Raw genomic sequence first — 14,029 nt, 5'->3', positions numbered from 1 at the left:
GGCATGTCTATGGAAAACTATGGATGTTGGTTCCATAACAGGCCAAGCTACTCAGGAAATAGGCTGGCTTGTTATGGAAGTCCAACAACCAACTCTGCATCCAAACAGCTAAGGATCTTCATATGGGGAGGAAAGGTCACAGAGATGGGGATGATGTTAGGCTGCTCATCACCATCACGTCATTATTTTGCTCACAAGGGAAAAATACCTCTGTGCAGTCAGACGTAGTCCAAGTGGCTGCATATCCCAGGCAGTCTGCAGAGCTACTTACTGAGGAGGTTGCTTTTTCATGGAGTGGGCCATTTGTTGCAGATTTCTCCAAAATGACATATTTAAAAGCCAAACTAGCTGGGTGGAAATGTGCCTAGCAAAGCACTATCTGAAAACAGGAGGCCTCTCAGAGAAGTACATATTCACAAGAATGGTACAGTTTTCACATTGAAAACATATTTCTCTTTTCGTGAACTAAATCAGTTGACTTGCTCCTAAAGGTGTCAGGGTGTACATGACATGTGTTTATGAAACAAGCTTTCCCTTCACGTTTACAAACTGCAGTACATGAGACTGTAACAGAGATACTCTTTTTCTTTCAGCTGCCTTTGAACAGCAGGGCTGGCAGTTATGAGTTACTGGTGGAAGGCCATGCCGAGGGCCGGCTGTTATTCTCTAACAGCACCAGCCTGTTATTTGAGCACAAGAGTATCTCTGTCTTCATCCAGACTGACAAGTCTCTATATAAACCAGGCCAAGAAGTGAAGTTTCGGGTTGTCACTGTTGATCCTGATCTCAAACCTTTCAAAACTTCTCTAAGCATATACATCCGGGTGAGTACACATTAGAAATCTACCAATAAACTGAAATCAGCTTGACATTTGAATTTCCAGTCAAGTCATGCTCATGAGCATGCTCACATTTAACATGCAGCATGGGTTTTAACTTTAGGACCCTCGAGGGAATTTGATTCAGCAGTGGTTGGCAGAGAAAGGTGATTTGGGTATGGTTTCCAGAAGATTTCAATTATCAACAAGCCCTCTACTTGGAGACTGGTCCATACAAGTACAAGTCAATGTGAGTATTAACACTGTTGAAATGTATAGAAGCTTAGTTCCTCCTGCCAGACAGTGAAATTCTCCACAGTTTAAGAATGAAATCTAAGTTTGTAATGATGAGTCAAAACAGAAACAAGTATAAGCCCTGATCCTGCAATGAGGCTGAGCCCTCTTGAAGCCAGCATGGGTCTGCCTGTACAGAGTTTATTGCAGGACTGAGGCTATAGGCTGGGAAAACTAACAAAACCTAAGTAAAGGTTTTAATAGTATATGGTTTTGTAGCAAACTAGAATTCTGGACATTCTAAATTAAGGTGCATATTTCATCCTGAGCTTTGAGTTTTGGTTTTGACAGTTAACATTACAACTTAAATGTTTAAAATTAGTTAGGTTTTTATAAATGTTACTTTATGAAAGAAAGAAGGCATGGGAGGTTGCAAGCAGACTGTTCTGGTGTCTTGAGAAGGGGCACACTTAGATTTATTAATGACAGGCAAGTTTACAAAAAATCAACATGGTATGCAGCCAGCCACTGGCTCAAGAGGCCATAGACTCAAACCCTGGAGCTGTAATTTTAAAAAGGGCTGGATAGTTTTATTACAGCAGAACCTCAGTAATTTACACTAGTGACTGGGAGAGCCATTAAAAATGACTGAGTTATGCACAATAGCGAATAAGTGAGTAATAAAGCAATGATAAGGCAACACAAAATGTATCACTAAACTTTGTTTAGTTGGTAAGTTGTAATTTATAATAGTTTCTAACTGTTTACGATATTTCTGTACAGTCCATGGAATGCTGATTTTCATAAGGCCCTATTAATAGGACTCTGTATGCTGCAGGGGTTCATCCCCTAGCAGCTTCCTGTGCAGGATTGGGAGCTTCTACAGTACACCTTTAAGAGAATATATACTTCATAATTATAATAAAAACAAAAAATGATTCTTTACAAAATCATAAAATGTTATTCTAAATTCACTCAGTCTAGATAAATGCTGGATAGTCAATTGCAATGCAAAAGAAGTGGACTTTTAAAAAAATGTTGCCCACTAGATGTCAGTAAAACCAAGAAAAAGCCTTAATACAAAACTAGGGTAAAAGCACCAAGCATGAAACCTCCATGCTTTAGGCATTGCAACAGAAAAGTGCTATGATGTTCTTTGCACTAATGCAGGGCTTTAGTGTTATTTCTCCTTGTCAGCAGAGACAAAATTTTAAGTGTACATTCTATTCCCACAGGGGGGAAACAATATACAAATTTGTAGTATTTTGTATTCATTTACTTATAATGCTGACTAAAAATTTTTCACCAAAATGTTTTTTTGTGGAAAATGCTGTTTTACTGAAACTGACCTTCTGTGGGAACCTGTCAATTCTGATGAAATTTTGTTTAGAAACAAAATCAAAATGAAGTGTTTGTTAAAGTTGAAACATTCTATTCCATTAAGGTCAAAACAGAACATTTCAATCATATCCAAAATGATTAGTTTCTATTTTTTTTTAAATGAAATTTTGTCAAAATCAACATGTTCCCATGGAAATGTTTTATTTCAATTAAATGATTCAATTTAAATTAAATGAAAGGATAATCAAAACCAGTTAGTTAATTATGGTTTTTGATTTCTAAAGCGCAGACTTTGGAAAATTAAAGAAATCAGTTAAAGAAATCAACTAGACTGAAGAGCTCAAGGACTTAAATGTGGGGGAAGCTTGGAATTTCTTCAAATCAGTTATACAAAAACTATCTGAAATTTGCTCCTCCAGCAACAAGAGTAAATTTGTAGAGAAAGGCTCCATACCCAGCTGGATGAATAATCACCTCAAAAAAATATTAACAGGAGTAAGCAAAGCACCTATGAGGAATAGAAAAAAGGGGTTGAGCCACAAAAAAGCTACATTGTGTAGGTTAGAAAATGTAGGAATAAAGTGAAAAATGCTAAAAGTCAAGCTGAATTAACTCTTGCCAAGGAAATTAAAATAAATAGTAGTTTTTTTAGTTATGTAAATAAAAAGAGAATATGGAAGGATGAGGATGGGCAATTGGGCAGTGTAGATGGGAAGGAAATAAAAGATAGTCTAGGTATGGCCCCAAACCTAGATGAATACTTTTCCTTGGCAGTACAGCTGATGGAGTGGGTGTCTAGAAATGGAAATTAGCACATCCGAGGTAGAAGAAAAACTTTCAGTTCAATGCGCTCAAATTGGGGGGTTGAGTAATTTCTATCCCAGAATACCGAAAGAACTGGCATGTAAGATTGCCAGTTTGATAGCGAGGATTTTTAATAAATCTATCTATTCATGGGTAGCACCATATGACTGGAGAATAACTAATGTCGTACCTATATTTAAGAAAGAGAAGAAAAGTGACCTGGGCAATTACAGAGCCATTAGTCTGACCTCAGCAGTATGCAAGGTTTTAGAACAAATTGTGAAGGAATGAATAATTAAATTCAGAGAAGTAAATGGTAAAGGCGATGTAATGCAACATGGGTTTACCAGAGGTAGATCATGTCAGGTTAACCAGATTTCCTTCTTTGAGAAAATAACTAATTTTTTTAGATAAGGGAATTGCATGCAGTAGATTTAATATACTTGGACTTCAGTAAAGCATTGAACACAATACCATGTGGGAAATTATTAATTAAATTAGGGAAGATGGGGATCAGTACAAGCATTGTAAGATGAATAAGGAACTGGCTAAAGGGGACAAGACAACGGGTTGTGCTGAAAGGTGAATTATCACATTGGAGGTAGGTTACTAGTGGAGTTCCTCAAGGATTGGTCTTGGGACCAATCTGAGTCAATATTTTTATTAAAGACCATGGCACAAAAAGTAGGAGTGTGCTAATGAAGTTTGCTGACGATACACAGTTGGGAAGCATCATCAGTACAGAGGAGGATCAGAATATTATACTGGAAGATCTGGATGACCTTGAAAACTGGAGTGACAGAAATGAGGTGAAATTCAATAGTACAGAAGTGCAAAGTAATGCACTTAGGATCTAATAATAAGAATTTCTGCCACAAGCTGAGGGCTCATTAGTTGGAAGTGGCAGAGGAGAAGAGAGACCAGGGTCTGTGGGTTGATCACAGGATGACTACGGGCCACCAGTGTGATGTGGCTGTGACAAAGGCAAATGTGATACTAGGATGTATCAGGTGAGGTATTTCCGGTAGAGCTGGAGAAGCATTAATGCCATTGTACAAGGCACTGGTAAGACCTTGTTTGGAATACTGTGTACAATTCTGGGCACCCATATTCAAGAAAGATGAGTTTAAACTGGAACAAGAACAGCTAGGATGATCAGGGGAATGGAGGGCCTGTCTTATGAGAGGAGACTGAAAGAGTTTGGTTTGTTTAGTTTAACAAAAAGCAGGCTGAGAGGGGATATGGCTAAAGGACAATGTTGGTACAAGAACAAATGGATATAAACTGGCCATGAACAAATTCAGGCTGGAAATTAGAAGATGGCTTCTAATCACTAGAGAGAGGGATGAGGTTCTGTAATAGTCTCCCAATAGGAGTTGTGGGGGCAAACAAGGTAATTAGTTTTAAGAGAGAGCTGAACAGATTTATGAGCGCAGTTGTATGATGGGGTTGCTTGTGCTGGTAGGGGGCAGGGCTCAGCAGTCCTGGGGCTCACATCCAGATTATGTTTTATGTTCCTAAACCTCATGTTTCAGGGTTTCAGCTGGGAGGGAGGAGGTAGGAGAAGAAACGTGGTGCGCTTGGGGGAGGAGGCGGGGGCCAGGGCGGGGATTTGGTGAGGGGTCCATTAGGGGCAGGGAGGGGTGGAGTTAGGGTGGTGACTTTGGGGCAGGGGTGGAGTCGGGGCAGGGGCGGGACCAGGGGCGCGGGCACCCACCGGAGAAAACAAATGTTGGCGTCTGTGGCCATGGGTGGTGATAAGACATTGGGTAGGGAAGGCCAGGGCTATGAGGGGGCTCTGAGTATTCTCTCAGGTGCTTGGCTGGCTGGTTCTTGCTCACATGCTCAGGGTCCCTAACTTATCCCTATATGTGAGCTTGAGAAGGAATTTACCCCCCAAGGCAGACTACCAGTAACACTGTCAGTTTTTTCCCCCTTCCCCTTCAGTGTGTGGGTACAGGCCACTTGCCAGGATTATCAAGGAATCTCACTTAATCATTTCCCTGCGATTGTAGGGGCCTCAGTCCCTTCTATTGTTTGCCAGTGGCACATAACAGTCTGGTCTCCTGTGGGCTGTAATTCTTTGGTCTAATTTTGGTTGCTGGGTTTAGTGTGGAGGTACTGAGTGGTATTGGTGACCTTGATATACAGGAGGGCAGACTAGATAATCTGGTGGTCCCTTCTGGCCTCCAATGCTATGAAATGGCATTTTCTGACTGAAAAAAACTTTTTGAACAGCTAGGCATTCTGCTGTGTTTTGTTGTAGGCTCCTGTATGCCTGACAGTTTGTATAATTACATTAATCTGGCTTCAGTATCTAGAATCTGAAGCCCTCATGATAGATATTACATTGCTGTCAAATTATTCGTGTTTCCCTAAATTTGTTCTAAGTTTTCCATGCCAAAATCTATCAAGAAATTAATTAATCACTTAGATTTCACTTTAGTCCTGCAGTCGTCTTCTCTCATAAGTGTTCAGATCCTCTACCATGCCCTATATCCTAGATGTTTCTGTGTATGTTATTAATTAGTGGTATTATTTTGTTCTAAGTATCTTTGGTTAATGTTTGATTTGCATTTGATTTAAGAAAGAGAGGTGGGAGTGTGATGCCATAATAGCTACTTGAGTTAGTGGATACTGATCTGTGTGAAAAGACTAATCTTTATTCCCCAGTCCCACTCAGATGGTATGGGTCAAGGATCTGTGGAGGGGATATGGAAGGGGAATACCAAAACCAAAATTTAAAAAATATAATAATCCATGTCCCATTTAAGGAGGCCTCCAAACTGATTCCACCTGGCAGAGATCTCTTATTGTCATTAGGAGGCAAGCATGCTTTCTTCCTTTCTCTTAGGTGTTAGTTTGGGGAAGGAGCATCTTATTGACGTTCACAAGGCCCTTACCTCAGCACCACCAAACAATCAGAAGAACAAAAGTCTCTAGGATCCAGATCAGGCTGGTGTCCTGGTGCCTGAGGGAATCTGCATTCCATAGCTGCCTGCATTATTGTTGTTGTTTACCATCACTGCTGCCCCTCCCATTAACAAAAATTACCCTTTAGAATAGAGGTTTTCAGACTTCAAGACCAAACCTACTGTATCTAAGACTCAAAAGTACTTGGTGCCCAACCTTCGTGGTTTTAATCAGTGTAGTTATAATGGATTTTTGTTTTGACACTATACTTTTAATTGACATTTGTACCATCTCATTGTGGGCTGCACATTCCTAGTGCTACACATACTACAGTTTGAGAACTGATGACTGAGAGCAAAGCTCACGTGTATTTGACTTCTCTCCCTCCTTCCCTCTTATTATCACTCTCTTGTTACATCTTATGTCAAATTAGATTACAAATTCTCAGGACATTTACTAAGAGTTATCACATAATGGTTTCTGAGGTACAACAATTGTTACTCAGAGCAGGATTATAACTGTAGTAATTCAATTTTTACTTTTGGTCAGTGCTAAGTTTTAAATGGTGACCAAAGCACCAGAATATTGGAGAAAGGCAAGTGTTACATCGATTAAAAAAAATTATTTATTTCCCCACAATTCTAACTTCTATCTCAAGTAAAAGAATGGAACACAAACATGAACAGTAGTGAGAAGCATGAATTAAAAAAACAAAAACAAATTTTTATGGGAACAGAATAACAATTTAGTGGAAACCCATAGATGTAATATTTGGATATTAGCAAAGCATTTGAAATACTGTTTTATGAAATCATATTCTCACTTATTTCAACCTAAATAAGATATGCACTTTATAATAAATAGAAAATTAGCTGAGGGACCACAAAATAAGGATTAGGATAAACAGCAAAATATTGAGTTGAAAGAAGGTGATTAGCAGGGAACTGTAGGGTTCTGTGTTAGACCCTGTCCTATTAAATAAGATATGAATGCCCTAGAAGAGTGAGCAGGCATAATGTTAATGACATTTGGAGATATTACTGAATTGAAAGGAGATGCAGACCCTACAGATAATAGAAAAGGACCTACTAATATTTAGAAACAAGCTGTAAGGTGCTATTTCCCTACCCCCAAACTCGCATTGATTTCAGAGGGGCCAGGATTTAACCCACAGTACTTACAGGAAACCCTTCCAGCCTGAAGCTTTTCCTTAGGGTTCCATAGAGAATACCTTACCACTAAACAGATCTCCTCTAATCCCTAGCTTCCTCTATCTGAGGGGTATACCCTTATATCAGGTACGCTAGCATCAGCTGCAGCAGTCAGCTCTACTTTATTTAACCTCTCTTTAGCCAGGTCATTCCTTGCTAACACTACCAGCCTACTGCAGGCAGAGAATAACAAAATGGAATTCAACTTTGAATTATATTTCCCAATATGTATCAGCTTGCATGTTTTCCAGCAAAACACAGCTATGCAATGAAGAAGGAAAAAACCTGGGAAGCTGTAATGCTGAGAAGTAGTGGTAGTGCGTCATTACTATGATTGTTTGTTATTTATTTGTATTATAGTAGTGCCTAGAGTCCAAGGCCCGATTGTTCTAGGCACACTATAAATATATGTCAAAAGAGACAGTTCTTGCCCTGAACAATTTACAAGATATGAGCCTGCAATATGGTATGGTATGGTAGGAAAAAAAAAAAAAAAAAGCCAATGCAGTTTTGGGTTGCATGCACAAAGCAAGCAGTTTTGGGTCAGAAGTAATAATTTTTCTCTGTAGTCATGCTGAGCATACACCTGGAATATTGTGTTTATTTTTGTACATCTGATTACTAGAAAAAAATTAAATGTGAAGGAATTCAAAGAAGAGTTAAAAATATCCCTAGTGGGCTGGATGGAATCCTTTAGTCAGTAGGTTTGGGGCTGGAAAGAAAGATTATACTAGCATTACTAAGTAAGATATATTTAAAGGGCATAAACATCAAAAAGGAATAAGAATTATTTAGCATAGTTTAAGATGTTTTAGCTAGGAGTAAAGTAGTGAGATTAAGAGAAAATGTATGTGATTATGAGGAAAATTTCCTGACAGTAAGTTTTATTAGTTTATGAAATAGTCTCCTAAGGAAAGTGATGGAAGTGCCTTTGCGTGGCATATTTAAAACTAGATTGGACAAATCACTAGTAAATGCACACTAGGGAACAATCCTGCTTTGACAGACAGATGGACTAGATGACCTAGTAGGGTCTATGAATCTATGACTTTTTGATATTGCCAGGGAAGTTGTCAACTTAAAGAAACTGCTGCCAAAAGCTCTAAACTCAGTTTAATCTATGTCTTCTGCTGCTAGTAGGGACAAATAACTCTTTCAGTCCCGGGCAATGGAATGCACAGAAAACTTATTTCAAGAAGAAAAATACCTCCCCTTTCCCGGCTATAAAAGCAGTGAACTGCTAATGCTTATCTCAGCAAAATGTTCTGTTTATGTGTAAAATTTAATTTAATTCCTAGAATAGGTGTAAGCCTTTAATAAACATAGCATCGGGCATAGATAATGCAGTATCTATCATTTCTTTAACATAGCTAATACGGTGGAAATTGTAGGCCGTGATAGTATCTTTTCAAACTTACATGGAATGTTAGTAAGGTATAAGGCAGCTATTCCACCGGTCATTGCTCTGAATATAAGATTGATTGCTCAGAATTCAGACAATCTGAGTTTACCTTGTGCTAGAAATAACTCGCTAGGAAAAGTAAGTATTTATATATAAAGATACATCAGAAGCTTGCTCCTTGCTGGGACTTGGCTTTATTAACAAAGAAATTAACAATAAGATAACATGATTTCACCTGGAATCTATTAAGCAGTAGGGGTGTAAGACCTTTAAATCAGGCCTCCTCCATCCTCCATATTGAGAGCTGGAAACTCCTTTGGTCACCCTTCCCCAGCCCAGACTTTCCATATGAAGTCCTGTAAACGGTTGGCGGTGAGCCTTTTAATTCTCCCCTCCCCTGCCCTACTTAGCATTTGAGACTTTTGGGGCAGCCACTCCAATATCGTCACCCATATTCTATCAGACAGTGAGGATTTATACTACTTCTAGATGAATGCAGGAACTCATATAGCTGTTGGGACCACTGCTCCATTCAGTCCAGATCTGACCTTCCTTTCTAGATTCCACCAAATGACAAGTGCTGTGGAATCCATTCAGATAGGTTCCAACTCCCACTAAGCTTCAGAATCTTTGAGACTGACTCATGAGATTTCATATAAGGCAACAACATTCTCTTGAAATCTTACTTCAAAGCCATCAAAGCCAAGCCTTGGACAATTAGTTGGACAGAACAAATACGTACATTTGTTTTACATTTTCAGATGAACTCTGGCATTACAATTGTATATTAACCAATGGCTTCTTGGTATACTTTTGCTTCAGATAAGACAAATTAGGAATATTTCATTTCACACATCATGTTTTAAGCCTCTTTTCCACAATAGCATCTGTTTATTGGCTCTGGTAAGCCTAACGGATCAGTGAGATCCAAGATACAAGACATATTAACTTAGCAATTGTTTTAATGTTTCTTTAATTGATCTGTTGTTTATCACCAAAGAATGCTCATTAATGTATCCCATATGGTTTAGAAAGGAGCAAACAGAAATATGAGTGATTAATGCATCTGCCTTGAAGGAAAGTTTAATCATGTTATTCCATGTGTTTATTTGCAGGTCATCCTGAACTTTATAGATTGTAAGTCACCACCAGTAAATCAGCAGTTAGACCATTGCAATGTTGGCAGTGTCTTTTAGCGTAACAATGCTAAAAGCGTAAAAGTTTCATCAAGGGTTATGTGCACAAGGATGCAACAGACATTGTACTATCAGCCACAATGACTTTCATTTTAGATTAAGAGAACAATAGAATAAAAGAAATCAAAAGTAAAGACTCAGAGGGAGAGCACCGACTGTGTGTCTCTTTGGACAGTCTGCCCTTGTCTCTGAGAACAAAAATGGCTTTTGGATTCTGAATACCAGAACAGAAGTTTCAAAGTGCAGTGCACAGAAAATGGAAACATTACAGTCACATAGCTAAATGTGCCACATAAGGGTTACTTTTTAAAACTGTGGTCCTGGAGAAAATCAGGAATTAGAAAGACGGGAAATACAAAGAAGCAATTTTATATATTCTATAGAAAACTTAGTTCTTCCATCCATTTGTTTTAATCCAATAACCAAAAGTAATTGAGCTAAGTTCAGCCCTGATGTATACCTCTACCCGATATAACGTGACCCGATATAATACGAATTCGGATATAACGCGGTAAAACAGTGCTCTGGGGGGGGGGGGGGGGGGGGGCTGCGCACTCTGGTGGATCAAAGCAAGTTCAATATAACGCGGTAAGATTTTTTGGCTCCCGAGGACAGTGTTATATCGAGGTAGAGGTGTATCTCCATTGAAGCCAGTGGAGATATAAAATGATACTGGTCTACTTTGTAAAGCGCTTTGTGATCTAAAATACGAACAGTGCTATACAAGAGCTAAGTATTATTATTTATTAAGGGAACTAAGCAGTTCAGAATACACAAGGCTAACAGAAACACAAGGCTCAGATTTACTGAGTTAATGAAGAACTTTAAGATTAATTGTGTACCTCTGCTGTCTTGTCTTATAAACTCTTTGGGGCAGGGATCATCTTTTCATTATGTGTATTTACAGCGTCTAGTGCAGGGATTGGCAACCTTTGACATGTGGCCTGCCAGGGTAAGCCCCCTGTTGGGCCGGCCCGGTTTGTTTACCTGCCGCATCGGCAGGTTCGGCTGATCGCGGCTCCCGCTGGCTGCGGTTTGCTGCTCCAGGCCAATGGGGACTGCGGGAAGCAGCGCAGGCCGAGGGATGTGCTGGCCGCCGCTTCCCACAGCCCCCATTGGCCTGGAGCGGTGAACTGTGGTCAGTGGGAGCCACGATCGGCCAAACCTGCCGACGTGGCAGGTAAACAAACCAGCCCGGCCCGCCCGGGGGCTTTCCCTGGTGAGCTGGGTGACAAAAGTTGCCGATCCCTGGTCTAGTGTAATGGATCTTGTGATCCTTGACTGGTGGTCTCTCTGTGGTAAATAAATAAATAATACTTATCTTCACTGACATTATAAATCAATATTTGGTTCTTTGTTATATCATTATTTAAAATGACATAATTTCAATGACTATAACTTAACTTGTAGGCTGAAATCTTGCTTTCTTTTGACTTAAATGAGTGTGGGACTGGGCCAGAGTAGATATAATGAACCAAATAATCTAAGCACAATTTTATATACCTTGTTCTGTTTTTCTATAGGATCAAACTCATTATCAAAGATTTACTGTGATGGAATATGGTAAGTGTGTTCCGTGTGCACTCAGACACAGAAAATTGTAATCCTTCTTTTCTGGGAATGGGAAAGTGTTATATTGTGTCAAGATGACAATGGAGCTCAAATACTATGTTGATGGGTATCTTTTTTAAGTGAACTTCACAATAATTCCCATACTTCAAATTGATTCCTGTGGAAGAGGGTCATTCGATTCTTCAGATATCAATATCTGGCATTAAACTCTTGGAGTGGACATGAAATCACACTTGCATCTCCTACCTCTCTAAGACTGACCCACAATTTGCAGGATTAGGATGTCATTTAGCAGTTTAATCAATGATATTTTGGATAAAACTAGAAAAGTGGTAGAAAAAACAGTGAGGACTTCGGTTTGCCAGTATCTTAGCAACAGCAATTAGAGGATATAGATTGTGCGGGATGTTCCCTGCTTATCTGAATGGTCAATTCCTGCTCTGTGCTGTGAACGAAGGCAATAGCTCCAACTGAAGTCACTACTAATATGCCCTGAGGAGGCATTCTTAACTTTGAAATGATGATCAGTGTGAACTGAACTAGAGCAAATGAAACCCCATCATCTGTGTAGTCTTTTAAATTTACTGATAGTACTGTAAAGACTGAATTGATTGAGAAGTTTTGCTTTTTCAGGTCTGACCTGAGAGAGAAAGGAATGATATATTAGTTCTCAGCCCTGCAAGTGTCTCTGCACAAATGGACCTCTGTGTCTGCTTGGACTCTCATCAAAGTCAGTTTGCTCTGTATGGGTGCAGCAGTCTGTGTGTGGTTCTCGGTGCAGGATCAGCCTTAGATGCACTCCAGTTTTGGTTCAACAAATGTGTCCTACCTGATGTCCTTTAGGTAGCTGTAGTAATGCAATCTGTATTACAATGAAATCACTCGTCCATCAGAGTGGTGGGAGAATCCATCATCATTACAGTGAAATACCCTATTACTTAACACTGATACTTGCTCTCCTGAGTATGAATTTAATACTTCTGACATGTTTTAATGTTAGCTTTTGATTTTTTTGTAGTGTTACCAAAATTTGAAGTTACTCTAACAACATCATTATATTATCCTTTGAAAGACAAGGACTTTACTGGTATTGTCACTGCAAAGTAAGTAAATCATAAATTTACACAACTCTCTCACTGGATTAATATCATTCATATATATTCATGTTACTTTATGTTATAAAATAGTTACAAAGTTATAAATCAATCATAATATGGATTTTAAAAGGTGACAAATGAGTGTTTCATCCCATTTCTAATTTAGATATTATTATTTATTGAACATGAGAGTGTGCTTAGTGTGGCACAAACATGGTGTATGACCAGAGAATTTAGAATTTAGAACCTACTTTTAAAAATGGCAGATTACTTCTCCAAAGGTGGTGGGAAAAGGAGATTAAAGGAAGAATAATATTCATGTATAGCTCCATTTTATTTGAAACAGTTCAGTCTGGATTTCAAGAGAACTGAAATTGCAAGTGATCAGGGAGGAACTGAAATGTAATTAACATTTGTAAAGCATTTTGAAATTCTTAGATGCACGTTGCTACATTAGTGCTAAGAATTGTCACTGCTAAAGGTTTATAAAGTTTTGTTAATTGCAGCTGATTCTCTTTCATTTACTTTAGAGTGTTTAGCAGTGTTTGTTGTTGTTGTTCATTATTTTAAATCTGTCACAGTGCACTGTTGGGCAGCCCAGGACAGTTATGCACTGTGACAGGCTCTTTCACTGATCTGTGATAGTGTCACTGGGCTGTGGGAGTGAAAATAAGATCTAGTCCTCCCATCCCTCTCAAAAACCCTCATACCAAAACATCCCAAATAGAGCTTTCTGCAATCCCCAAAGGCAGATGAACTAGAGAGTCCATGAAGTTTACAAGGGACTTTGCTGTTGCCAGTCTATGTGACATGGAAGGCACTTGCATACTACAGAGCTGAGTGGACTTAGAAACCCATAAGATAGATGGCAAAGATACTTTGGTGTCTAGAATTTGCCAGTGTGAGTTGGGGTTCAGTGTTATGTATATAGGTTTACTTAACTCTTCCATGTAACTGTGATAGAATGGTTACAGTTATGACTGATTGTTGCAAGGCAATCAGGTTTGGATGTCATAGGATTCTATGAATTTGAATCCCTTGCAGTTCTGAAGTTTTATTGGTCCTAGCTGTATACTGGGCATGGCTTACCCCCAGTGATATTTTTATGATAATTCAAGTATACTGCCTTTGGATAAAAAAGCATTGAGATTTACACTATCTTCTGATATGTCAGTGTTTCTTTTTATCATGTTTGTAATATTACCAGATTGAGATATGAAATACACAGGGATGTTGCCCAATGACTTTGTCATTTCTAGGACTGATTATAGCAAAGCCTATGTTTATGTCACGGACGTCATGGAAGTCACGGAATCCGTGACTTCCAGAGACCTCCGTGACATTCTCTGCTTCAGCCCCAGGAGCTGCGGGACTCTGGAGCTGGCAGCCAGCCCTGGCATGGCTGCAGTGGCAGGCTACAGCAGCGACAGGGGCCCCCCTG

At 39.2% G+C, this 14,029-nt stretch overlaps 1 protein-coding gene across 1 annotated transcript in view; it reads left to right on the top strand.

Moving 5' to 3' along the window:
- Positions 1–14,029, top strand: part of CD109 (CD109 molecule) — a 119,859-nt gene that overhangs the window by 47,017 nt on the left and 58,813 nt on the right. The window contains exons 4-7 of the mRNA XM_034766199.1: positions 594–824; positions 943–1,068; positions 11,443–11,482; positions 12,510–12,594. Of these exons, the coding sequence (XP_034622090.1) occupies positions 594–824; positions 943–1,068; positions 11,443–11,482; positions 12,510–12,594 (482 nt within the window). The remainder of the gene's footprint in view (positions 1–593; positions 825–942; positions 1,069–11,442; positions 11,483–12,509; positions 12,595–14,029) is intronic.

Source organism: Trachemys scripta, chromosome 3 (assembly GCF_013100865.1).
Source record: "Trachemys scripta elegans isolate TJP31775 chromosome 3, CAS_Tse_1.0, whole genome shotgun sequence".
Lineage (NCBI taxonomy): Eukaryota > Metazoa > Chordata > Testudines > Emydidae > Trachemys > Trachemys scripta.
Note: the sequence above shows the minus strand (reverse complement) of the source record. Positions and strands in the feature narration are given on the sequence as shown.